Source organism: Protopterus annectens, chromosome 7.part0 (genome assembly GCF_019279795.1).
Source record: "Protopterus annectens isolate FY-2018-M chromosome 7.part0, PAN1.0, whole genome shotgun sequence".
Lineage (NCBI taxonomy): Eukaryota > Metazoa > Chordata > Ceratodontiformes > Protopteridae > Protopterus > Protopterus annectens.
Window position 1 is genome coordinate 872,849,852 of NC_056739.1, and position 27,212 is coordinate 872,877,063.

Consider the following 27,212-nt stretch of genomic DNA (forward strand, 5'->3'; position numbering starts at 1 on the left):
AGTCGAAGTATCCGACGACATAATGTAATAAAATTTTTTGCCAAAATAGTGCTGGGCGAACTCCGCCCGACGCTTAATGGTGCGTCTGTTGAATGTAGCACAAAAATGACAGGCTGAGACGTCGTGGTCTGGGCCAAAGCAAGGAATGCAGAGGGAATGAAAATCCTTATGCAGTATTTGCTTCCCACATGAAATACAATTATTAACTTTGCCTGACATCGGTCTGAGGCAAGAAAAGTTTCCCCAACAGGGTACTTAGCTTTCAAGAAGACTTTGGTTGCAAAATATTCGTAATCTCAGGAGCTGGCCGACCGGCACTTGTGAACTGCTTCTGCTTCGGGCACCGCGCGGCAAGAAAGACTGAGGAAAATGGCGTCAGCTGGTTCTTTTATACCCCTGTCGCACCGACGTCAGGGAAGAAGCGACGACAACAGACGCCGGACCTAGACTTTGGAATTCGGCCGACCGAGGACCCGCCTGACGGCAGGAAAACCCATCTGTTATGACTGCAGCTGTATGCACGATGATCATCAAGATACAAGCAGTGAAAAATGTTTTTAGTCCAGTTAGCTTTATATATAGATCAGACATACATTAACAGCCAGAGGAGAAGTTGAGGACAGCAATTAATAGAAAGTATAAGTATTTTTATCTGGGAGGGGAAAAAATGGCAAGTTCAAGTGAGATAAGTTGATCTCTGCAATAGAATGAGGTGGTTTAGGATTACATGACTTGAAAGGATATTAAGGAGCTACACAGTTAAGGACCATGTACCTAACTCAAACAGAAAGCTATAATTCAAAGTGGAAGAGAATGATGAAATGAGAGAAATTCAAAAAATAAGGAGAGTGTGGGATTTTAGATGCAGATCCTTAAGAATAGCAGCCATATGGATTATATTATGTTCATAAAGTAGCAGAAAGTATTCCAAGAACTAAGCAAATTCAAGAATGGAGAAAAGGGATTTTGCCGACAGGGATGAGTGCAATTTGGGATACAGGGAAAATACAAGAGGGGGCTGGAATTTACTGGAGAAAACAGGCAAACCAACCAAGGTATTAGGAAGCAAGTAACTAGAGATGGAAGGGTAGCAGGAGTGGGAAGAGGCCAAGATGACATTTGGACTGCAGTCTACAGACAGTCTTCCCTACCAGGGACTGAAATCAGAGTACAGGTAGAGATAAAGGGATACCAAGTGAAAGAACTGCTCTCAGAGTTTTTCTGACATCTATTCCCAATACATCAGCCCCCCCCCCTCATTTTACTACGTAGTAGCTCGAGTATTACCCTGACAGACTTGCATCTCTCCTCCTACTAGAAGCCCATGCTGTCTCCAATTCTTCAAATTGCCCCTTCTGAAATATCCGAGTTACCTCCTTAATGATCACATCCAGCACTGGTGGAATCATCTCCAGAGCATCCTTTTCTCATATCACCTCCATTGTGTCATCCTACCTTAATCATGCAAATAAATTCTGTGTCAGCATCCACTTCCATTTAGAGTCATAGCCCTGTATATTACATCTCACCCACAGTAACAGCTGCACAACCGTCATACAAGCATTACCAACTAGTACTCCTGAGCAGCCTTCTGGCTTTTTTACATAACTCTCTAACAGTTGACCACCACCTTCTCTTATCCCTATAAAACAGTCTCTCAACCAGTCCTTCAAGCTTGCCCATCGTTTGCTTATCCACATGGGTGCCAAAAAGCCTGTCCAAAGTATAGCAGGTGTGGATGCCAGCTCAACACTTGCCTCTCAACCAACAGCTTCTGCCAAGAGATTACTTTGGGTTTTTATCCAATACTTCCTGGCAGATTTGCTGCAAATGGTTTTCACGTTTGCATTAACAAGACCTTTAAATATCGAAGCACATTATCCTCCCACATCCCTGAGTACCTCCTGCACACAGTCCTCCCCCTTGTCTCATGTTTATTCCAGTGGTTTCTGTCATTTTGCTTTTTATCTTGTATCCAGAGAATTCTCCAAACTTTGCAAAGATATTTAACATCTATTCTAAGCCTTCCTCCAGCTTCCTTAAAAAGTCAGAAGAATGTCATCTGCATATGATACAATTTTCGCATCCATATTTCAAACCATAAACAAGGTTTGCTTTGGAAAGCACTCAAACCATAAACAAGGTTGAAGCACTCAAACCATAAACAAGGCTCACTTCCATATTTCCCCAAGCTATACCCATCACATTGTAATTTCTGTTAGAACCAATGGTTCCAAATGCACAGCAAATTGGAGAGGGCAGCCCTGCCTCATACCCCTTAACCTCATCACTTCTGACAGAGACGCTTCTATGTTTGCCTTCTCCTCTGTCCCAGATGTTTTTCCTAGGAAGATGAAGTGCTCTAGAAATCCCAGTTCTTCCAACTCTACAAAGACATGCATCTTTGCGCCACCTTACAAAATGCCTTCTCTACATCTACTGAAATTATTGCACCGATGTTCCCCTCCTTAACTGCAATGTGCAATATCAGCAGGGTGCTAATGATGTTATCAAATGGCAGTCTGCCACCCAAAAATCAACAATGATCACCATCCACTACTTTAAATCACTATGGGTGCCACTCTAGTTGCCATAATGGATGTAAGCACCTTAGAATTATGGTTCAAATTTGTTACTGGTCTACAGGATCCCAACCTTGAAGGATCTTGCCCCTCTTGCGGAATGACCACTATTACTCCTTTCCTCAAAGATTCAGTTATTTTCACCCTACTGCAGTACCCGATTAAATAAGTCTGTCCATATATCTATTACACCCCCACACTAAACCAATATCCATATTCCACCCTTGCCAGGTATTTATTATTTTTTTCTACTTAGTGTCTTAACTCTTCTCTGGTTACCGCACTCGTTAAACTTTCTTTCAGATATCTGACTTTTTGATAATCTCAATTCCTGAAGAAAGCTCTTATCCAGTTCGTCCCTTTCTGCATTCCAACCCTGCCCACTATATTTCATATATATATATATATATATATATATATATATATATATATATATATATATATACACACACACATACACCACACCCTTATACCCTGCACATATTATATTTCGTTCATACCCTTTAAAATCATCTCCATACTTTTCTGTTTTAATCTACCAGACAGCGATTTTAATGCTTTAGGGTGTTTTGGTCTAGTCTAACTACTTTCTGGGCTAGAATACTTCTATCATCCGTCTTCTGTAACTCCTCTCCCAATGTCTCATTTTTATCTGTTCCTCTGCTGTACGAGCCCCAGTATTCAACCAAGTCTCTTATACATGTATTATTTCCAACCTTTGTGTTCTTTCCCTTCTCTCTTCCTCTAAAGTATTCACCTATACAGTCAAGTCTAATTTAATGATTCAGAGCTTGCCACTGGCTGTTACTACAATCTTTCAGAGTTTGTTCATAGGCTCATAGGTTGGTACTAGGCTATCAGCCCTAGGGCCTATACAAGCCTAGCCATAACAATTCCCTGGCTATTTCTTCCCACATTATTTACTTTCCTGGACCCCTGTCTAGCAGGGCGACTGACGTGATCCCTAGGGTGAATTTCCTTTCTCCCAGCCAATCGTCAAGGTTCCTCTTGAAGAGGTCCAAAGAGGCACTCTGCTTGACATATATGGGCAATCTATTCCAGAGTCTGGGGGAGTCTCTGGGTCAGGAACCTATCCATAGGTTCATAGGTTGGTACTAACCTATCAGCCCTAGGGCCTATACAAGCCTAGCCATAACAATTCCCTGGCTATTTCTTCCCACATTATTTACTTTCCTGGACCCCTGTCTAGCAGGGCGACTGACATGATCCCTGGGGTGAATTTCCTTTCTCCCATCCAATCGTCAAGGTTCCTCTTAAAGAGGTCCAAAGAGGCACTCTGCTTGACATGTATGGGCAATCTATTCCAGAGTCTGGGGAGTCTCTGGGTCAGGAACCTATCCCTCCAACATGTTTTGTTTATTGTGATGACAAGGTTTAGATCCCTGGAGCGTGTAGCTCTGAGGGATTGGGATTTCTTTAAGTGTAGCATGTCCAACAGCTCTGGGTTTGACATGGCCTTGTATGTTAAGCAGAGATCGCCTCTGAGTAGACGATATGCGACAGACTATAGCTGGAGTTTTTTAAGGCGGTCAGCATAGGGCATCTGCTTTAGGCCTGTGATTCTTTTAGTGAAGTATTTCTGAGGCCTTTCCAGTTGTTGCAGATGTCTTGAGAGGTACATACCAAATGGGGCATTGTATTCTATAATAGGTCTAATGAGGGATGAGTACAGTGGGACAATGACCTCCTTTTTTCTGGATGAAAAGCCCTTCGTGATGAGGTGTGCCACATAGAAGGATTTCCTGACTGTTGTGGCGATGTGGTTATCGAAGGTGAGACCACTGTCCACCTGTGTCCCTAAGTCTCTTATCACACTTTCTGTGTTTAGTGTACTGCCACCTATATGGTAATTCATGGATACATGTTTTTCCCAAAGGGGATAACAATACATTTCTTGGCATTGAGCTTGAGCCCATGGCTCTGGCACCAAGCATCTTTTCTGTAAGGCCCTTTTGTAGAGTATCCACATCATTTGGGGATTCAATAACGGCTCCCAGTTTGCAGTCATCTGCAAACTTTGTTAGTCAGAGTCCCTTAGTGTTGACCTGTACTTCAGAGAAGTAGATGCCAAACAAGAGCGGCCCCAGGACTGAACCCTGAGGTACTCCACTTGTCACTTGTCTGGAGCTGGATTTGGAGTCGGCTACTTTTACAGTGTGGGTTCTATCAGTAAGCCATTTAGCAACCCATTGGGTGACATAGGGATTAATGCCCAACTTAGTAAGTTTATCTATGATTCCAGAGTGGGGGATGGTGTCAAAGGCCTTGGCAAGGTCTAGATAGGCTGTGTGGACCACCTTACCCTTGTCCATGGCTCTGGAGACTGATTCAAAGAAGTCAATCAGGTTCAGGAGACAAGATCGGCCCTTCACAAACCCAAACTGGGTGGGGTCCAGTGTTTGAAGGTTGCCAATGTCTTTGTTTATAAGTTCCATGATAATACGCTCCATGGCCTTGCAGATAAGGCTTGTCAGACTGATAGGACGGTAGTTTCCGGGATCCAAGGTAGATCCCCCCTTGTGGATTGGGATAACTGTAGCTCTGCGCCACTCAATGGGCACGAAACCTGAGGTGAGGCTATGATTAAACATGACACTTAGGTGAGGTGCCAGTTCATATTGTAGTTCATGTAGTACACAGCCCGGGATGTCATCTGGTCCCATGGATGCTGTATTCTTGGCTTTAGAGAGTGCGTTTTGTACCTGTGTGGCCGTTATTACTGGAATTTGGCAATCTTCCGGTATTGAGATGGGCCAGTGAGGTATTTCTGAGGCCTTTCCAGTTGTTGCAGATGTCTTGAGAGGTACATACCAAATGGGGCGTTGTATTCTATAATGGGTCTAATGAGGGATGAGTACAGTGGGACAATGACCTCCTTTTTTCTGGATGAAAATCCCTTCGTGATGAGGTATGCCACATAGAAGGATTTCCTGACTGTTGTGGCGATGTGGTTATCGAAGGTGAGACCACTGTCCACCTGTGTCCCTAAGTCTCATCACACTTTCTGTGTTTAGTGTACTGCCACCTATATGGTAATTCATGGATACATGTTTTTTCCCAAAGGGGATAACAATACATTTCTTGGCACTGAGCTTGAGCCCATGGCTCTGGCACCAAGCATCTGTTTCTGTAAGGCCCTTTTGTAGAGTATCCACATAATTTGGGGATTCAATAATAGCTCCCAGTTTGCAGTCATCTGCAAACTTTGTTAGCCAAAGTCCCTTAGTGTTGACCTGTACTTCAGAGAAGTAGATGCCAAACAAGAGCGGTCCCAGAACTGAACCATGAGGTGGCTACTTTTACAGTGTGGGTTCTATCAGTAAGCCATTTAGCAACCCATTGGGTGACATAGGGATTAAGTCCATCCATCAAAATCCATTACCCACTTCTTGCATCTTTCCCCTCAAGTTCATACATTAAAAACCAACGGAACATCAGTTGCAGCTCATCTCCCCATTGATTCTCTGCCGTAACTCATGCATGGTCTGAAAACATTACAAGGCTTACTTCTATCTGTAATATAATTTGCAAGGGTTCCTTTATATATATATTTTGTCCAACCTTGAATTTTTTTCCATTTATACAACTGTAGTATGTATGCCCTTTCTCTCCTCTAGCCTCCTCCTTATCGCACAGTCTCAGAGTGACTAGTAGCCTCTTAACAGATTTCTTGGAATCCTATTGTCTTCCCCTTTCAACTCAGTTTCTTTAAAGCTCATGTTCCAGTCCCCTGCAAATTACCAATACTTCTAATTAAAAACAAAAAACATATGAAATGATTATTACCTTACTCTAACTTTTGTGGAAAAAAAGACAGATGATATTCTTATTTTAACAGTATGGGGGATGCACTCCCAAGCCAGATACACAAAGTTCTCCAAAAAGCCCTCTTTTTACCACCACCACTCTTTCCTAGCCCCTTTACAGCATATTTTTGCTGCAAGTTTATATCCCCCCTTCCTGCCAATTTACACTGCCATAAACCAGTCAAATGTGTTGACTGTATCTTGACATGGTGTATACCAGACTTTTAGTACATTTAAAATTGTCTTTTTTTACATAATTGATCACTATTAATAGTCCATGACAATACCCCATAATCTTTCCATCTTTCAATGCTTTGTCTGGCTGCCTTCTCCTTTCTTCCCATACACCTCCTATCCTCCCCTCATTTCTCAGTACCAATTCCTACTGCCCTCCATTCACTTATTCTCTGATGTCTGCCTCTGTACTTCCCACTTTACCTTCAGTTTCTTCTTAGACAATGCTCCTTCCAAACTTCCCATTTTTACTCCTGTCCCAACCAAATTTCACCTTCCCCAACAAATACTGCTGTGTTAAAGGTATGTATGAAACTGGATTCACTTCAGAAGCTCTAAAATACTGAAATCTCAAATTTCAGTATCTCGAGCCCAAGAAGTGGAATCCACAAAACAACGGAAATTAAAAACTGCGAAATTCAAAACCCCGAATACCAGAAGTTTTGAATTTCACGGTTTTACTACACACACACACACAATCACTATACTACATGAAAGCAGGGGGCAAGCCCCCCCACACCTCCCTACTTAAATATTCTCACTCCGAGGTTGCACTACATACAAACACAACAAAACACCACCACACAAGCTACTGTCTCTTCACACACACACATCACAGCAACAACACACACTGACACACCACAGCCCCTATCCAAACCCCTTAACACACACACACTTACCTGAATACATTATCATAGCGGAACTTCAGAAGCGCGAAATTCAAAAACTCCGGTATTTGAGGTTTTAATTTTGCGCTTCTAAACTTTCACTATTATGTGGATTCGGCTTCTTGGGCTCGGAATACTAAAATTCGAGACTTCAGTATTTCGAGCTTCTGAACGGAAACCATAAAACTACATATATAAAAATCATATACGTCTGCATTCTTCCAAGTTCCAGATGAATATTCCTTTTCTAGGCACTGATTGGTTGTCTCCTATTGCCCACCTGGGTTGCCACCTCAGTAATGTAGAGAGATCAGCCTGCCTACAAAAGTGCTCCCCACTCTGATTCCACATTCTTGTAACTCACTTAATGGTTTTCTACTTTTCATCTCTTAACATCCTCCTTTATCACTCCCCTTTGTGCCTTCTTCTCCAGATCCACTCCTTCCGTAACCATACAACCACAGACCTGTCATCTATCCACTAAGTCCCATCTCCAGCCTCCCCAGTTATTTAATTTGCATTGACTATATTTTATCCTCCCCCTACCAAAGTTCTTTGACACAAGAGTGTCTTAACGATAAATAGCCTTTTTTTTTCTTTTCATCTTTCCAGAATGCCCCTTTCATTGCACTTACTGAAAAGAGTAAAGAAAAAAATTGTATTTGAACACAGTGCTTTTCTGTCATCTTAATCTCAACCCTTTTTATCACTAACGGTTAACCAGTTTATTTCTGTATTTGTGACCCTTATCTGCATCCTCCACCTTTCTTGGTCTTCTAACCTGAAAGTATAATTTGGCTCCCTTGCTTTTCTAAGTGTCTCAGTAACACCTTTGTTCTCTGCTTTTCCTCATTTCAGTCACAACTTCAACATAGCTATTTTTTCTCTCAAGGACGTTTACTGCCTTATTACTTTGCTCCTGTCCGATTCCCTTCCTCAATTTGCACTTTAGCTGACCATACCTTGTTATTCCATATACCTTCTAGCACCCTCTCTTGATGTGATCCTCCTTATAACAGGATAAAAATTCAGTCCTGAAAACAGACTGTTCTCTTTGACAGCCCTCTGTGCAACCTAAACAGTGGAACCTTCAAACTTTTCACTTGATGTTTCTATTGTGTTACATGTGCCTTTCCTTATTGTTTTTCAATAATCACAAAATGTCAAATTTCGTCTCCACCCTTATATATTTTTGCTGTTTTAGTCTTAGCTACGTCTGCTGCCAACAGGTCCATGTACCCTTGTATCTTTATATTATTAGCTCACGCCTCATTTCCTTTCTCAACCATACTTCTTACTAATGCATTCTACAATTTAACTGCATATTCCATTCTCCCCACATTGGTAAAATAACTTGCATACGAGTATTCCCTCCTGCAGCTTGCTCCTTTTTATAGCTGAACAACACAACGGAAGACTGATGGAAAACTTCTCCTCCCTTTACTGTGCTATAATAATGGCATCTTCTATATTACCCCTAGCAGGCCTGTATCATGTCTTGCATGTTACTTCACACCCTTCCCCCCTCAATGTATTTTCCTCCAGTTTCCACAAATTAACAGACACTCCTACATATTATTTAAATAAATCCATGTACAGATACATTCCCACTCTGAATGCATTTGCCAAAATTAACTTGGTGGAAACACCCACCTGATATCTGCAGCTTCTGTATTCAATTACATATTCTTGAAGCAAAAAGTGAACAAACTCAAAAATGTCAGTAAAACTGAAAAAAAAAATGCTCCACATTTCGGCATAAATGTTAACTATTTCCTAGATCATTTGTTCATACCTCACATCAGTCTGCACAGACTGTATTAAGTCCACTCTGTCCTTTAACAGCGTGCATTTCTTGAAGAGCAGAAATTAAGTCCTTAACTGTTCGACATCTTAAGAATTTTTCATCTCTCTGCCCTGAAACCACCTTCCCTAGCTCTCCATTATCCTTTCCCAAGACAGCCATCATTACTGCAGCCATAGCCTCATCTGGAGAGGAAAATGTCTTTTGGCCTTCTAGTAGTTGGATCCTCATAAAAATAGAGTTTGTCTTTCGGCTTTTCCCGGGGTCGCCACAGCAGAGCTCCGGTCCACTAATGACTGGCAGTAGATTTTCACGAATGCAGAGTTGCCAGCTCGACGTTCAACCTTCAACGCCCATTTACGCATGTCTTTCGAATGCCCACCCAACCGTGGGGAGGACATGCAGACTCCACAGAGAAGGCACGCCCCGCACTCTAGCAGAGAATCGAACGGGAGAACCTCTTGCTGTGAGGCAACAACACTACCGCTGCACCACCGCATAGAGTAAGGTATATAAATAAATACATTTACTCTTGCACAGCTTCTGGATAAGAACAAATGCTGTTTTTCTCTGCCTGGTTACCACCAAAGACAGTAGTCTAGATTATCCTAACTGGGACCTAGGGTAGTTCGGATATTCAAAACATATAACCAAACTGGATAAAAAACATCTAAAATCTTGTTTTTTTCTGCATGTAGGAATACACTTTTCAATCATTCAGCAATTCCAATGGACAAGAATATTTTTCACACAAGCTGAACACAAGCTCAAAAAATATGCTCAAGCAAATGAGTATAATGGTTACATATTCAGACTTTGCGATTTTTCCTATTCAAAAACTTTGGAAGGCTGGTTTTGATAACCGACGTTTCTGATAATCAACTCTCTACTGTAGTCCTGAACAATAAAGATTTGTCTCCCCGACATGTAATATTCAGTCCCGGCTTAGAGAGTGCAGAGAGCACCTTCTGCATCACTCAGGTTGCAAACCTCACCAGAATTGTCTTGGTGCCTTTTGTGAATTGTCTTATTGGAGCCCACACCATTCGACACGCACTCTCCAAATGAATATCAGCCTCTGAATTCTGGATTTGAGAGCTGCTGATTAATGAAGCTCTTATATTCACGCTCACTCATGTTGTTTTTACAGGCTCTGTCCTCCTAATTTGTCATAATATTTTGTACATAATCCAACTGTGCTTCAAATGGGAGTATCTTCAACTTTAACTCTGAATTAAATTCTGCAGGATGTTAGAATGCTTAGTGACTACTTCATGACTGCATTCAATGACTCATCATTTTCTCTTATAGTCTTCAAACTTCTCCTTTTTCACACTTCCAAAAAGTACACATCATTAAATAATGCACAATTTGCACCACTGTGTTCTCCTTGAAAGCACTAGCCATGCTTGCAGTCTCATCTTCAGTCCACAAACCTGTACTATTTTTACCATCAGTTATTGCATCTCAACAGTTACAATCCTTTGATGACTACAGAATCATTTTAAAAGGGGGGGGGGGGGCAAAAGTAAATTATATTGTTTTTTCTGACCAAAATTAGAGCAAGCTACTAAAGCACATGGGATCACCACTTACCTGATCTGCACCATACTGGAGTCATCTTACTTCATTTGTTAACCTGGTTCATATATCTATCAAATGTTCATGAAATAAGCTTCAAAGTTTATTATTTTCATATGAAATAAGTTAAAAAAAAAAAAGGCGCAGATAAGAGCTGGGAGCAGGTTTAAATGTAAAGGCTAGTATGCAGCCCTGCCTTGCAAAGGGCAGCTAAATACAATGCAATGGTCATCAACATTAAAGAAGCTTATTTCTATGGAAAAGGAAGAAAAAACACCAAAGTGTGCCTGACAGCTAATTTCACTCTCCAACATGACATTTATGACTTGATATTGCACAGTGCATGAAAAATGAAGTACTTCGTGGGTGGGAATTATTCATTTTCCAATGCTCAATTCTGGTGGTTTATTTGCATGTACATGTGTGTGTGTGGGGGGGGGGGGGTGCGTGGTTGCCTTACAATTTTCAGAACATTTACTTGTTCAAGAAGTGTATTGTATATTCACAGATGTGTGTTTTACAACCAAAGGTAACTGTGTCTGTACATGTGCGCTTGTACATTTGCTAAATAAATAGAGATAGGCAACCGGGGGGGGACTTCCCTGTATTGTTGTGCCAGTCCAAGCAGTCATGTAGTGATACTGCTGCAAAAAGCATTTTTTTATAATCATAATTCGGCCCCTACTCTTTTTATTTTTTTTTTTAAATAAAGTAAACATTTTTGTAACACTACCACAATTCATAAAAAACAGGGCTAAGTGTTTCAAAAAGGTTTTGGTATAACTAATGCAAAAGGAAAGTGTTTTCCTTATGCAGCTTTCTGTAAATTTGTTTTTTGGTAATATGAATGCTCAAATGTGTTGTGCGTGTTTCACCTTTAAAATCTGGATGTTTTGACATTTATAGTGTGCATCTGTACACGCGCGTGTGTGTGTGTGTGTGTGTGTGTGTGTGTGTGTGTGTGTGTACACACACACACACACACACACACACACACACATTACATATATACACACACAATCTTTCTCTAGATATCCACACACACACAAAATACAGTTAGAAAATAAATACAAACACTCGTACATGTGGATTTCCAATGGGTATGGTCAATAATCAAAACATATACCCACAATTACAAGAGAGAAAGTACAGTTTTGTACCTACCATAAATGTAGATGTCCGATAGACATGCAACTGCAGTCATAACATGTGGGTTGTCCTGCCTCAGGCAGCCCTCGGTCGGCCGGACTCCAAAGTCTGGGTCCGACGTCGGCTGATGTCGCATTTCTCTCCGACGTCAGAGCGGCTGGAGTACATAAGCATCAGCCGACGCCATTTTCTTCAGTGTTTCTTGCCCCAGATGCCAGGTGCCCTCCAAGGAAGGCTGTAATCAAATTGGAAGACAAAAACAGGATTCCAAACAAATAAATGAGCAATAAAACAAATACACCATAACAGATATCCCCAGCTAAGAGAAACAGGGATAGGAGTGGACCCTAGGCATAGAGGGGTATGGAGGGTGGGAAAATCCGACTGCAGTTGCATGTCTATCGGACATCTACATTTATGGTAGGTACAAAACTGTACTATGTCCTTCAAGAATGCAACTGCAGTCATAACATGTGGGTAGAATACCATAGCTTAGCTGGGGGAGGAGGAATGCTCTAGGAGAAAGATGGTGTGGCAATCAAACCCTGCAGGACTGCCGAAGCAAAGCCTGCTCTGGATCTGGAGTATAGAGGGAGATTGTAGTGTTTGGAGAATGTATGCACGGAGCTCCATGTAGCAGCTTCTAGGATGTCCTTAGTAGGCACCCCTCTTAAGAATGCTGTACAGGTGGCTGTAGCTCTTGTGGAATGTGGTCTGACATTGGCTGGAACAGTCTTTCCATGAAAGGAGTAACAGAATCTGATGCAATGTCCAATCCATTTTGAAATAGTCTGTTTTGAAATTGCTTTTCCTTGTACTGCAGGGGCTTAAGCTACAAAAAGTTGTTCAGACTTCCTACTGGCCTTGGTTCTGTCCAGGTAGTAACAAAGTTGTCTGTGGATGTCCAAGGTATGCAACAGTCTTTCCCCCTTGTTCTCAGGATTGGGGAAGAAAGCAGGCAGATGAATGGCTTGATTTAAAGAAATCTTAGATACCACCTTTGGCATAAAAGTAGGGTTGGTCCTTAATGAAACCCTGTCTCTGTGAAAAATAATGAAGGGTGGTATTGCCATTAGGGCCTGTAGCTCCGAAACCCTTCTTGCTGATGTAATTGCCAACAGGAAAGCTGTCTTCCATGAGAGAAATTGCAAGTCAACTGAAGCTGCTGGCTCAAATGGAGGTAGAGTCAGTTTTTCTAGGACAAAATTGAGGTCCCAGGCTGGAACTGGGGCCTTTCTTGGTGGCTTAATGTTCTTGATTCCCCTGAGGAACTGCCTTAGTAAAGGTTGTGAAAAAACAGGAGGATCAGCATTGTATCTAGCTGAAATAGCAGATGCATGTATCTTTATGGAAGAATATGAGAGTCCGTTCTTTAACATATCTGCCAACTATTCCAAGATGAGTGGGATGTTCAACAATGATGCATCATGTCCCTTGCTGGTATTCCAATTGCTGAATCTTTTCCACTTTGCTAAATAAACCTTTCTGGTGGATGGTCTTCGAGCCTCTGTTAGTATCCGCTGTACTTCCTTGGAGAGAGATAGGCTGAAGTTATTTATGGGATCTCCCAGGCTGTTAGCTGCAGTGTCTGTAGATTTGGATGCACTGTTTCGAAGTTGTGTTGAGTCAGAAGTAGAGGCCATTGGGGAAGGGCCCACCTCCTGGAGTGACATATGCTCCGTAGTAATGGGTACCAGTGTTGTCTTGGCCAGTCCAGAGCTATTATGATTCCCTTGGGTCTCTCTGCTTTGATCTTTAGTAATACTGAGGTCATCAGTGGCAGAGGTGGAAATGCATAGATTGTTAGGGAGTTCCAGTTGAATGAGAGGGCACCTATTTTCCAAGCTTTTGGATGGTATGTCCTTGTGCAGAATTTTGGTAGAAGATGGTTGAGATGAGAGGCAAATAGGTCCACTTCTGGCTTGCCCCATGTCGAAGTGAGTAGTCTGAAGGCCTTCGGATGTAACCTCCACTCGTGTGGGTCTGTGAAATTCCTGCTTAGGCTGTCCGCCAACACATTGTCTTTTCCTGGGACAAACTGGGATTGTAACTGGATGTTTAGGCTCAGTGATTTCTCCCAAAGATGCATTGTCAGTCTGCAAAAGGGGGTAAGAGTGGGTGCCCCCTTGCTTATGTACCACATCACAGTGGTGTTGTCTGTCCGTATCAGTAAATGGCCTTGCTGGAGTTGGTGTTGAAAAGCCTCGATGGCATGCATTACTGCCAGCATTTCCTTTTGGTTTATATGCAGATGTGTTTCCTTTGGAGACCATTGTCCTTGTATACACCTGCCTTCCATGTGCGCCCCCCATCCAAGGTCTGAGGCGTCTGTGGTCATGGTCTGTGTTATCTGTGGTTTTTTGAATGACATACCTGTGTTTTCCTGGCTCACCGAGGCCCACCATAGGAATTCCTTTTGTAGGCATGGAATGAGCGGTATGATTGTCTCCAAGTTGTTGCTGTGTTGAGACCAAATACTTTTTAGGTACCATTGAAGCTTTCTCATGTGTAGTCTTGCTAATGGAACCAGGAGAATGCAGGATGCCATGTAACCCAGGGCCTGTAGGAATCTCCTTGCAGTCATCTGGGTGAGTTTTGCTAAACCTTTGAAGTAATGAGTTAACTTCTCTTGCTTGTCTTCTGTCAGGTAAGCCATCTGAGAGGCCGTGTCTAGTTTGGCTCCTAAGAAGATTATTTGCTGGGATGGCTGCAGTCTTGACTTTTGGAAGTTGACTGTGTATCCCAGAGCTTGAAGTAATCGTATGACATAATCCAGGTTTTTTGTCAACATCAATTTGTCGTCCGCTTGTATGAGGCAGTCGTCCAGGTATGGGTAAATTTGTATCCCCTGGAGCCTGCAATGAGCAATTACTGAAGCCAGGCATTTTGTGAATACTCTGGGCGCAGTAGATAAGCCAAATGGCAATGCTGAGAATCGATAATGCTCTGGCCCTACAAGAAATCTGAGGTATCTTCTGCAGCTGTGTCTGATAGGGACATGCAGGTATGCCTCCTTGAGGTCCAGAGTGATCAGCCAAGACCCCTTGCCCAGCATGGGAAGAAGTTGCTGTAGAGTCAGCATTTTGAACTTTGGTACTATGAGAAAGGTGTTTAATGTGGACAAGTCCAGTATTGGTCTCCATTGAGATTCTTTTCTTGGAACAAGGAACAGTCTTGAGTAAAACCCCTGGTCTTGTTCTTGTTGTGGAACTCTTTCTATTGCTTTCATCCGAGTCAGCAGAGTGATTTGCTTGATAGCCTCTGCCCTCTGGTTTTGTGGTAGGTTTGGCATGCCTTGTTTTCTTGGTAAGGTATGAAAATGAAACCTGTACCCTCGGTCTATAATGTCCAAAATCCATTTGTCCTTTGTCAGTCTGTGCCAATTTTCGGCAAACAGAGATAATTTCCCGCCCAAGGGGGCTTCTATTTGTTCCCTGGTAGGCGGTAGTAGAGGAAAGTCATTGAGATTGTGGTTGTGGGGCAGGTGAAACCCCTGCGTCACTTCTTTGTTTTCCTGGCTGCCATTGTCGTCCCCTGTAAGGGCCTCTGTATTGGCCTCTTCCTCAGCCACGTCTGTTCTTACCCCTTTGAAACTTTTCTGTATTAGGAAAGGACCAGTTTTTGGAAGGCCAATTCCTACTGAATCTGGGGGGTTGAACCTGGAGAAAATCTTTCACTGTCTGAACTGATTTTGCTTTTTCTTCGATGATCTTTAACACATCCTTAGCATTGGTACCAAAAAGCTTGTTCTTTTCCAAAGGTGCATCCAGAAGTTTTGCTTTTACATGATCTGGTAGAGGTTGATCTTTTAACCAAGCATGTCTACGAATGACTGCCCCTGTCATAGCTGCCCTACATGAAGCTTCCAGTGCATCATATCCACATTGCAGGAAGTGATTGCTTACTTGCTGAGTGTTATGTACAGCTTCCTGCAAAGTCTTCCTGTCTAAAGGATCAGGAGTGGCTAAAGTTTTTTGTAAATCTTCTAAAAGGTAATCCTGATATTGTAACATATGAAAAAGGCAATTTAAAGCTCTCATAGATAAGGCAGTGGATGTGTAAACCTTTTTGCCCCATCTCTCTAATGATCTAGCCTCCCTGTTGGAGGGCAATGGATTTTTAGAGGTGGAGGCTGAAACTCCCTTAGGCCCCTGTGAAATAGTTTCCAAATCAGCAGAATGGGCCCTGAATAAATGGGAATGAATTTATGGGACCCTGTAATACCTGTCTGGCTTGGCTGGAGCAGGAGGAAGAGAATCAGGGGTAGCACTAGAGTCAGAATATAAATCATCCAGAACATCAAGTACAGGAAGAATAGCTAAGGGCCTGTGCTGGGGCTTCTTAAGGAAAGTCCTCAGGCGTTTCCTAGAATCAGGATATTCCTGACCTTGCCACTTGAAATGCTCCCTCATGGTGTGCAGAACTTCCCCAAAAGAAATATCCTCAGGAGGGGAGGCCGAGGGGATGGAATCTTCTGCATCCGAGTCCTCATAGGTCTGGAAGAGCTCTTCCTGGCTATCAGAGTGGACAGAGCCCTCAGAATCTTCATCTGAAGGAATAGGTTCAGAGGGTTCAACCCGGGGCCTTTTATCAGAAGGAGACTGGGATCCTCTCTCAGGATGGGCCTGTGAACCTCTAATCATGGAAATTAAATCAGCAGCCATGGACATAATTTGTGTCTCTGGGGTAGGCTGAGGTAAGGATTTAGAAGTAAGATGCTTTGTTTTGCTGGCTGCCTTAGCCCTAGTGTATGCCTTAATAGACATGGCCATAGGAGGCCTGGCAGCTCCACGTGCAGGAGTGACCTTGTCTACTGCAATGGTCTCGGTATCCGGAGGAAAATCGATAACTGGCGTCAGAGGGATGTCCGGAATTGGAGTCATCGGTAATGCGGTGTCTTCGGTTCGGAGCGGTGGAGAGACCGTCTCAGAGGGAACCGGAGCACTCGCGCTAGGTTTTGGTGTGGAGTCGGTGGTAGACGCGGGCCGAGGATGTCGGTCCCGGTCTTTTCGCATTTTGGGAGTTTGCGATGTCGGAAGATCTGACAGCATGGTGTAAACAAATTTATCGGCGAAAAAGTCTTCAGCGAACTCCGCCCGGCGCCTGAGAGTGCGCTTGTTGAAGCGAGCACAGGCTACACAGGCCGAGATGTCATGGTCTGGGCCCAGGCAAGGAAGACAGTAAGAGTGGAAATCCTTATGAGGTATTTGTTTACCACAAGAAAGACAATGGTTAACTTTCAGTTATTTCTGACATCAGCTGAGGCAAGAAAAAGTCCCCAATGGGGTACTTAGCTTTTTTGATGACTTCGGGATCGAAGAATACAGGAGCTGACCGACCAGCACTTGCGAACTGCTTCTGCTTCGGGCACCGCGCGGCAAGAAAGACTGAAGAAAATGGCGTCGGCTGATGCTTATGTACTCCAGCCGCTCTGACGTCGGAGAGAAATGCGACATCAGCCGACGTCGGACCCAGACTTTGGAATCCGGCCGACCGAGGGCTGCCTGAGGCAGGACAACCCACATGTTATGACTGCAGTTGCATTCTTGAAGGACATCAAATAGCACCTTCCTTAAAATGCTAGGTGCACCACACACTTTTTTCTCCCTCTGGAAATGTTAAAAATTCTCTATACAAATGCCCACTCTGGAGAGAGGAGCAGATAAATGAAACCCCAGCCCATAAATCAGACTGAACTTCAGAATGAGCCACAAAATTCCAAAGTGTAAATCTTCACAAAAAGCACCTTAACATGGGCTAAATATACTCTGGAGGTAGATCTGAAGTATACCACATATAAAGTATCAACAAAACTTAAGTACACACAGTCCTACTTTAAAAATGAAGCATCTATTGTTTAAGTTTCAGCACAAAAATAAAAGGCAGATTTCACACTCCCATTTCCCAAGTCTTAATGACAAAGCAGTTGCGTGCCCACCCAGACAACCAGAATTCAGCAATGGAAACAGTTATCCCTTAAACATTCAGACTGACAAAGGACAGACTCCAAAAGAAAGAAAAACTGCCCCCACTATGAAGAGAAGGTAAAGTAGGAATTCAGGTAATGAGTGATCCTGACCAGTCAAATAAGCCAAGATTAAGAATACCACATACAGGCAAATAAGTCCATTAGAAAGAAACTATCACAGTCCTGGAAGAATGCTAAAACAAGCATGATAAATTACAGGCAAGTACAAAAAAGCCTGCTTGCGTTCATACAAAAAAAAAATACAGCCTGCTTGTTTCCAGCAAGAACCACAGTAAAGTACAGTTGTACAAGAAAGCTTACCATTATACTAAATGTTCAAATACATGCGTACAAATGTTTCAACCACGGGCATTAATGCCTTTCTAGCTTGCCAATATACCAAAACACTGTTGCAGTAGATTTAGCTATATGGGTTACATCCTGCCAATGATATAAACAACCGGACAGCTTCCAAAGCTTCAGGGCACTTTCAGCACTCCCAGTCAGACAGCTCAAGCTGAGCTGACTAAAAGACAAGTCTGGGTGCCAAGCTCTTCAGAGCTTTCCTGCTCAGAGAAAAAAGGACACTGTGCCCTCGAAGGACAATGCTAAGAATAAAAAATACATGTCCACACCCTGGCATAAAAATACACAGAAAAGCACTGGCATGTCCTGGAAATAGTCTCTCAGAAAGAGAAACTCCCACAGAGCAAATCGGAAACTGACCTCTCCTCAGAGTGTGAATCAGAAATCAGAGGAGAAAACCCTATGCCCCTTCATCTTACAGTTCAGATTCAGAATCCTGAATGTCTTCAGGAAAAGATATCCCTCTCTTTTACCAAAAGTTACTTTACAAGAAGATTAACAGCCTGAATTAAACCCCAAGGAAGGCCCAGTAAATTACTCCCTAAGGAAATTTGAGGAGGAACAGACACACACTTAGCTTTCAGTTTCTTTTTGAGGGGAAAAATGGGGCCAACCGTGTTACTAATGACAGAAGCAGCTGCTTCCCCAGGGATGAGCACAGCATTTGGCACAATATGGAAGCCTTTCCTCTTCCAGGACCGACAATAGTGGCTCTCCCTTGCCCAGTGAAGCAGATGCAGAGGACATGGCTAACCCCCTGTGACTGTAAGCGCTACACCACAGGGATCTGTCGCAAAAAATGAGTGTCCTGAGTTGCAACCAAAGATCACAGCAGTCATCCACCTGCATCTGGGACAAAGTGGTAGCCTGCTGTGGTGGCAAATGGTGTTTGCTTAACTTTTTCTTTTTGTGGTTGGAAGGACCGGCCATAAGGACTGCTAGTTTGTTCCATGTCAAGCCAAAAATTACATCTCTTTCCTGGGAAGACAATCAAGCAATGACAGTAAAAGCTAGAAGTCTTTAAAAGTCACCCTTCACAGAGAATACACAGTAAAAAGCATTTTAAAACACTTTGCCATCCCCAAGAAAGTAAAATAAACAATTTGCATGGGGAAAAATGTTTTGCAGTTCCTGTTTACAAGTAAGACACAGTCTTGTGACAACCTTAAAACACATACACCTAGCTTTAAAATCACTTTCCTGAAGAGGAAAGTGATAAAACACAAATATTTAAAAAACGGAAGGGATTACCTCACAGGTAACTTATCTGCCAAAGTAATAGAGCCAAGTCGACCACTGATCCTCAAAATCCTTACTGGGGCATACTCTTCTGCGCCAGTACAGCTCTGAATTGCTTGACACCAATACTTATCTTACAGGTTCATATGGTCATAGATTAGCACTTTCCTGTGAAGCATTCATCTCACAGAAAGCTTCTCTCACTGCTTTCTAAAGTTTCAACCTCCTTCTACTTGCATTTGTCATTAAACACTCTACTTTCCTTTCAGGAATGTGTGAGGCAAACATCTGCTTTGAATACTCCAATGCATAAAGTACTGTCTACATACAAGTTCACTATTCTCCTATCATGAATGATTTCTGAATCATCCAATCATGAATTTCTGAATCTGTCAGCTGTGTCTCTGAAGTGCCACAATTTAAAGCACAACTGGTATATGTGGGGATAATGTTAATTTAACAGTTGAATATGACTGCCAGGTTGGAGACTTCAATGCAAATTATCACTGTAGACTTGATGAAATAAATAAAGCTCTTTTTCAGCTTAGATCCTAGATTCAAAAAAATGTCAGTATCATTAAGCAGTCTCAGTAGATGAACAGGTAGCAACACTCACATTTGGAGCAGAAAACTAGTTTTATTCCTACACCAGGTATTCATATTTTTTTTTTTTGCAAAACTGACGCTGCACTCTCGAGTATGCTATCCTCTGTACTAGACATTAAATTTAGTCCCCACCTGCTGGAGTTGAATAAAGGAAGCTCCCTGGTGTCCTGCTAAAATTTCCCTTAGTCAATGTGAATATTCCCTTAGTTAATGGAATATCATCTTGGGTGTCTTCTGAAATGAGGCCAGTTGCCAAGTTGGATCAATCTGGTCGGTAAAGTGTAAATAAATTTCAGTGGCAACGTTTTTTTCATTACATGCTCATTATCCCAATAGTAACTATGAAATGTGCATTATGCTGTTACAGGTAACAGCAAAATGTCATATTCAGAATGCCACAATGTTGTCAAAACCCCTTTATACATAACCATTTAGGATGGTAAAGTTGTGCAAACATCACATGATGCATCCATCTAAACCTTTTCCATAATGATTATTTCCAGGTGGGAAGTATTTAACATTTGACACCCCCCCCCCCCCCTCCTCCTTAAATGACAGATGCTGCCTCTAAAATGCAAGTACTTCAGAAAGTCTTCACTGGAAGCAAAGTGCAAACTACAGCATTTTGGTTACTCTGTTGTATAGTACATTGTATCACTTCAAAAAATAGCAAACTAGATCTAACCCACATGCTGATTTCAGCCTCTCTCACCATCAGGAAACTTGCTGACTTGGATCAGCTTTCACTGCCTGCACTAGAACTCAACTGCCAGCTTCAAACCTAACTACCATTTCTTCATCTAACAACTGAAAGGACATCTAAGTGCACATCAGTTCCATAAACAAATGCAACAAGGTCCTCAGTCCACATCAAACCAAAACAGTAAAAAATTGGTTAAAATGTATACAGACTGATGTCCAAACTGCAGCTGCTCAGACATAAGAAAATGGCATACTAGAAGCAATACATAAGAAAAAAACACACACGATACTATTTAAGTGGCCAAGATTAAAGCAACTGAAACAACAAACTTTAGAGATGCAATACCTGGGGTTTAACAAGTTCCACAAACTCAAGATGAAATGCATAAAGATTTTCTCCTTTTGCTCCATGGCCATGAGCTGCAAAAGAAAAGCAAAAAACTTACATAGCTAATGTGACATATCTTAAAAAAACAGAAATGACGCTGCTGAAAAAAAAAAAAAAAATCATTGCATCCTGCTAGGCTTGGCAGATACAAGTTTCTGTAAACCAGCTGACACGTTTTGTGGACAGTTATCTCATAGCATTTTTTTTTAGTTACTATAATTGCAATATGCTTCACCCTTCTCCACTTCCTAATTTGCAAACACACTAAAAAGCACACAAACTAATGCAAAGCATTCACAATTCATGACTTTTTCATGTAAAGCTCGGAGATGAAGCACACAAAATTAATGAAACATCACTGGATAAAAATGTAAGTGGTAGTTTAGGCTACATGACTTCTAAATTTCTGAACTACAGCTCATATCTGAAATGGCACTGATGTGCTCAGCAATAGGGCTTCTTCATATTTCTGACCACAGTCTGCTCAACATATCAAGTAGATGGAATGACTCCATGCTTAACCTAACACAAACCAATGTAATATGGTCAATATTTGTGTTAGTGGAGGAACAGTCATGAGGCTAAGCATCACACACTCAAAGTACAAACTGGTACCTTGAGTGGAAAGTGACCGAGAAAGGAAGATGATGATATGAGAGCAGCAATGAAGGGGGATACACACAAGGGCAGTTAACAGTGACTAAGCACATGAAGGGAGCACAGTTCAAGAATGAAAAAGGCATGAGATAAAAGTTTGAAGAAGTTTAGTTCATGCTACATTTCAACTGTGAAATCAGAAGCTGTTTAAATTCATATTATAGATTCATAGGTTTATAGAGTAGTACTAGGCTAACTGCCTTTGTGGGCCATTTTTAAGCCTAGCCAATTACCCAGTGTGAGAATCAAACCCTGCACCTTTGGTTTATAAGGCAAGTACCTTAACCATTATGCCAACCTCCCACGTTTACAACAACTTTCCTATGTAATGAGATAGCAGGTATCAAAGTTGTTTTTGGTAATCTAGGTCAAGCTGTCATACATTAAAAATAGCTGGGAGCCAATAAAAAGCTATCCTCCCCACAAACCATACAAGCATCATAAGCCCTAGTGATCATCAAACCACCAAAATGGGGGTCTATATTAGAACACAGAACGTTCAAAATTTCGAGTGTTCTAATATCGAACCCTATGAATCGAAAATTTAAAACATCGAACATAAAGAACAGCGAATTTTTTCCTAGGGAAAAAATTTGCTGTTCCAAAACATACAGACAACACAAACACCAAACAAACACAGCAATCCACACACACACACAAACTCTTGCACCTAAACCCTACACTAAACTATACATACACCACTAACTATCCACTTACCTTAACCCAAACCCTAAGGTCCGTCACTATCGCACAGTCACCTCACCCACACCCTAACGCCAACTCACCTACCTCGCCCTAACCCTCACGTCCACACAATCGCACACTTAACTGAACCTGACCCGTAACTTTCCACCACAGTGCTGAAAATACCAAACTACAGAAACTGACAACCAAATTCTTTCCCTAGGAAAAAATTTGGTTTTCTGTTTCTTCAATATTTTCAGCGTTCGCTGAAAATGAGTTGATATTAGAACCCTCGAAATTTTGAATATTCAGTGTTCTAATATACACCCCAAAAATGGATATGCATAGTAAAGGAAGCACTACTGACATGACAAGATGGAAAATCCCCAAGAAGAAGGAATTAGGGACACAACTTCTCAGGGAGGGGAGGGATTTTGCAGGGGAGTAAGCCAATCACCCTGCATACTTTTATATTACCCACTATATATACCAACTCAGACCACAGAAACATAAGAAAAGGGAGATGGCTGCTAATGCAATAATAAATGTTCTCTTTGCATGCTTATACAACCTTCACTTCAGCAAGCTAATGGGAGAAAACTGCTAGTTGAATGAGACTTGATCACCCAGAGCACTCATACGTAGGTACTAGGCTATCGGCCCAAGAGCCTATGTAAGCCTAGCCAACAAGGTTCTCTGACTTATGCCATGCAAGAAAGTTAATTTCATGTGCCCCTGTCATGCACAGCCACAGAAGTGATCCCTGGGGTGCATTTCCCATCCACTCATCAAGATTTTTCTTGAAGAGTGCTAATGAGGAACTTTGCTTGACATAGACGGGTAAGCTTGTTCCAGAGTATAGGTCGTCTCTGGGACATGAATCTATCCCTCCAGCACGTCCTGTTTATTGTGGTGACAAGGTTTAGGTCCCTAGAGTATGTAGCGAGGAGGGATTAGGATTTCTTTCGGTGTAGCATGTCCAACAGCTCTGGGTTAACATAGCTTTATATGTTAGGCAGAGATATCTCCTCGGAGGAGGTGATATGCTACAGAGTAAAGCTGGAGTTTTTTGAGACTGTCAGTGTAGGGCATCTGTTTGAGGCCAGTAATCTTCTTTGTGAGGTACTTCTGTGGCCTTTCCAGCTGCTGCAGATGTCTTGTGAGGTACATTCCAAAAGGGGCGGTGTACTCTATAATGGGTCTAATGAGTGTCAAGTAGCGGGGAACAATGACCTCGCTTTTCCTGGATGAGAACCCATTTGTGATGAGGTGTGCTACATAGAAGCATTTCCTGACTACTGTGGTGATGTGAGTATCAAAAGGAGAGACTACTGTCCACCTAGGTCCAAAGATCTCTTACTACACATTCGGCGTTAAGTAGACTATCGTTTATGTGATAGTTTATAGGTACAGAGTTTTTACCAAAGGGGATGACAATGCACATTTTGGCATTGAGCTTGTGGTCATGCTTCTGACACCAGGCATCTGTCTCAGTGAGGCCCTTCTGTAGGATGTCCACATCATTTGAGGACTCGACCATGGCTCCTAGTTTGCAGTCATCTGCGAACTTAGTTAGCCAGAGGCCTTCTGTGTTAGCCTGTACTTCAGAGAAGTAGATACCAAACAGGAGAGGTCCCAGGACTGAACCCTGTGGTACGCCACTTGTCACTGGTTTGAACTCAGATTTGGAGTCTGCAACTTTTACAGTGTGGGTTCTGTCAGTGAGCCAGTTGGCAACCCATCTTGTGATGTAGGGAATTACACCTAGTTTAGTGAGTTTAGCTATAACTTCAGAGTTGGGGATGGTGTCGAAAGCCTTGGCGAGGTCAAGACAGGCAGTGTGAACCACCTTATCCTCGTCTATTGCTTTGGTGACTGCCTCGAAGAAATCAATCAGGTTCAGAAGGCATGATCTGCCTTTCACAAACCAGAACTGGGTGGGGGGGGTCCAGAGTTTGGAGGTTACCAATGTCTTTGTTTACGAGTTCCATGATGATACGTTCCATGGCCTTGCAAACCAGGCTCGTCAGGCTAATAGGGCGATAGTTCCCAGGATCAGTGGTGGCTCCCCCTTTGTGGAGTGGGATAACTGTTTCTGTGCTCAAGGTGAATATTTCATTAAGACAGGTATAATGAAATGCAATTTGCTTATTAGGATCAGAATCAGATGTCATGCTACAATCTTTTTTTTTTTTTCAACCAACAGTCTAAGTTTATAACAACTAGCTGTCCATTTGAGGAAGGCAATCTGAGTAGAGGAATTGTAGTTGTAAAATAAAACTACAGCTATGTAACTAAACTTACTGTACAAAGAAGTTGCGTACTCACCATAATGTTCCATCTGTATTGTCTATTTTCATTCTTCCTCAATGAATGGGTTCAGATTCCATCCTCGGATCAGACTCTGACACTTTCTAAAAATTCTACGAACAGAATGGCATGCTCCGCCCTTACCCACAACACCTCAGATAGAGTTTGCTGCCATTATATAGACTATACTCAAAATACAACAATGCTATGACAGGAAAGTGATAGCAGGAAGATTGGGAGCTCAAACAGGAACTATGGTTCCTAACACTTCCATTAAGTCTCTCCCAAGGACAAAGGGCAGGAGAAAGGAAAGGGAGAAGTTGGAAGAATGAAAATGGACAACATAGATGAAATGGTTTGGAAGTATATAACTTCTTTAACTGATGCTGTCATTTTCATTCGTTCCTCAATGAATGGGACACAGTCCCCAGCTACAGTAACCTTGGGTGACCCTCATGAAAGTATGTTCCGGAGCACTGCGGAACCAAATGCAACTCTATTTCTGGAAATAATGTCTAATTTGCAATGCGCAATAAAGGTACGAGTATTAGACCAAGTGTCAGCTGCACAAATACCATCAAGAGAGGCTCTAGCCCAAAAGGCTGCTGATGCAGACACTGACCTGATTAAATGTGATCTCTGTTGTTCTTGTAAGTCAACACCTTTTGAGGAATAAACATAGGAAATACAATTTGTTATCCATTTAGCCAGTGTAGATTTAGAAACTGGTCTTCCCAATCTTTTACAGCGAGAGAGAAATAACTGATGAGCTTTTCTGAAGTCTTTGGACCTGTGAAGGTAAAAATGAAGTTGCCTATGTACATCAAGATGATAAAGGGTGTATTCGCCTTTGTTTTCAAATTTGGGGAAGAAACCTGTCAGATTAATGGACATAGTTGATATTAGTTTCAGAGGCAACTTTTGGTAGGAAAGAAGGATTTGTGCATAAAATAACCATATCCTTGTGTAATATCAAATGTGGCAGTTCGGAAGACCATGCTTGGGAGTTCAGATAACAGTCTTGTAGAAGTTATAGCTACCAGAAAGAGTTTTCCAAAAAAGAAATATGAGATCCACTTTAGCTGATGATTCAAAGGGGAAGAGTACTAAAGTTTGCAAAACCATAATGAGGTTCAAATGTGGAGCAGGGCCCTTTAATGGAGGGTCAAGTAAGAACATATCCTTAAGAAAGGCCTTGCATAGTTTGAATGATGCTAAAGGAGAAGCATTATCATAGGTTCATAGGTTCATACTAGGCTATCTGCCCTGGGGCAATTATAAGCCTAGCCTGATTCTGTATGGCTTATGCCACCCCTTGATTTGAGTATACTGTGCCCTTTTTAAGGTTTAGTTTACTGTGCTTCTGTCTAATAGTGACATGGGAGTAATCCCTGGAACAAACCTACGATCCCCCATCCACCTATCGAGATTCTTCTTGAAGAGATTCAGTGAGGTGCTCTGCCTCACATGAACTGGAATTCTATTCCCGAGCGAAGGGAGCCTCTGGGTTATGAACCTGTCCCTCCAGCAAGTTCTATTTATTTCTGTGCTGAGGTTCAAGTCCCTCGAGCGTGTGGCTCTAAGGGATTTAGATTTACTGAGGTGGAGCATGTCCATTAATTCTGGATTTGACATAGCTTTGTATGTCAGGCATAGATCACCTCGAAGTAGGCAGTATGCAACTGAGTAGAGCTGGAGTTTTTTTAACCGAGCAGCAAATGGCATCTGTTTGAGACCCTTGATCCTCTTGGTGAGATACTTTTGGGGTCTTTCTAATTGCTGCAGGTGTCGGGTAAGGTACATCCCAAAAGGGGCATTGTATTCTATGATGGGCCTGATGAGGGATGAATAAAGGGGCACGATTACCTCTCTTGATCTAGATGTGAAACCCTTCGTGATGAGGTGGGCTATGTAGAAGGTCTTTCTAACCACTTTGGCAATGCGGTTTTCAAAGGAGAGATTGCTATCAACTTGGATCCCCAGGTCCCTAATAACTTTCTCTGTGCTTAATGGGTTTCCGCCTATGTGGTAATTTGTGGGCACATTGTTTTTGCCAAAGGGTATGACTATACATTTTTTGGCATTTAGCTTTAAACCATGGCGCTGGCACCAGTTATCTGTCTCTGTGAGACCTTTTTGAAGGATGTTTGTGTCAGCTAGAGAGTTGATTATGGTGCCCAGTTTGCAGTCGTCTGCGAACTTGGTGAGCCATAGTCCTCCCACGTTTGCCTGTACCTCTGAAAAGTATATACCGAACAAGAGTGGTCCCAGGACAGAACGCTGTGGGACACCACTTGTTATCGGTTTCGAGTCTGACATGGCTCCAGCAACTCTCACTCTGTGGGTTCTGTCTTTGAGCCAGTTTGCGACCCATCTTGTGACATAGGGGGTTATATTTAAGCTGGATAGCTTATCTATGATGCCCGAGTGGGGTATTGTGTCAAATG

At 42.3% G+C, this 27,212-nt stretch overlaps 1 protein-coding gene across 1 annotated transcript in view; it reads right to left on the bottom strand.

Moving 5' to 3' along the window:
• Positions 1 to 27,212, bottom strand: part of HACD3 (3-hydroxyacyl-CoA dehydratase 3) — a 1,036,541-nt gene that overhangs the window by 844,659 nt on the left and 164,670 nt on the right. Inside the window, exon 3 of the mRNA XM_044076349.1 lies at positions 21,073 to 21,146. Coding sequence (XP_043932284.1) covers positions 21,073 to 21,146 — 74 coding nt within the window. The remainder of the gene's footprint in view (positions 1 to 21,072; positions 21,147 to 27,212) is intronic.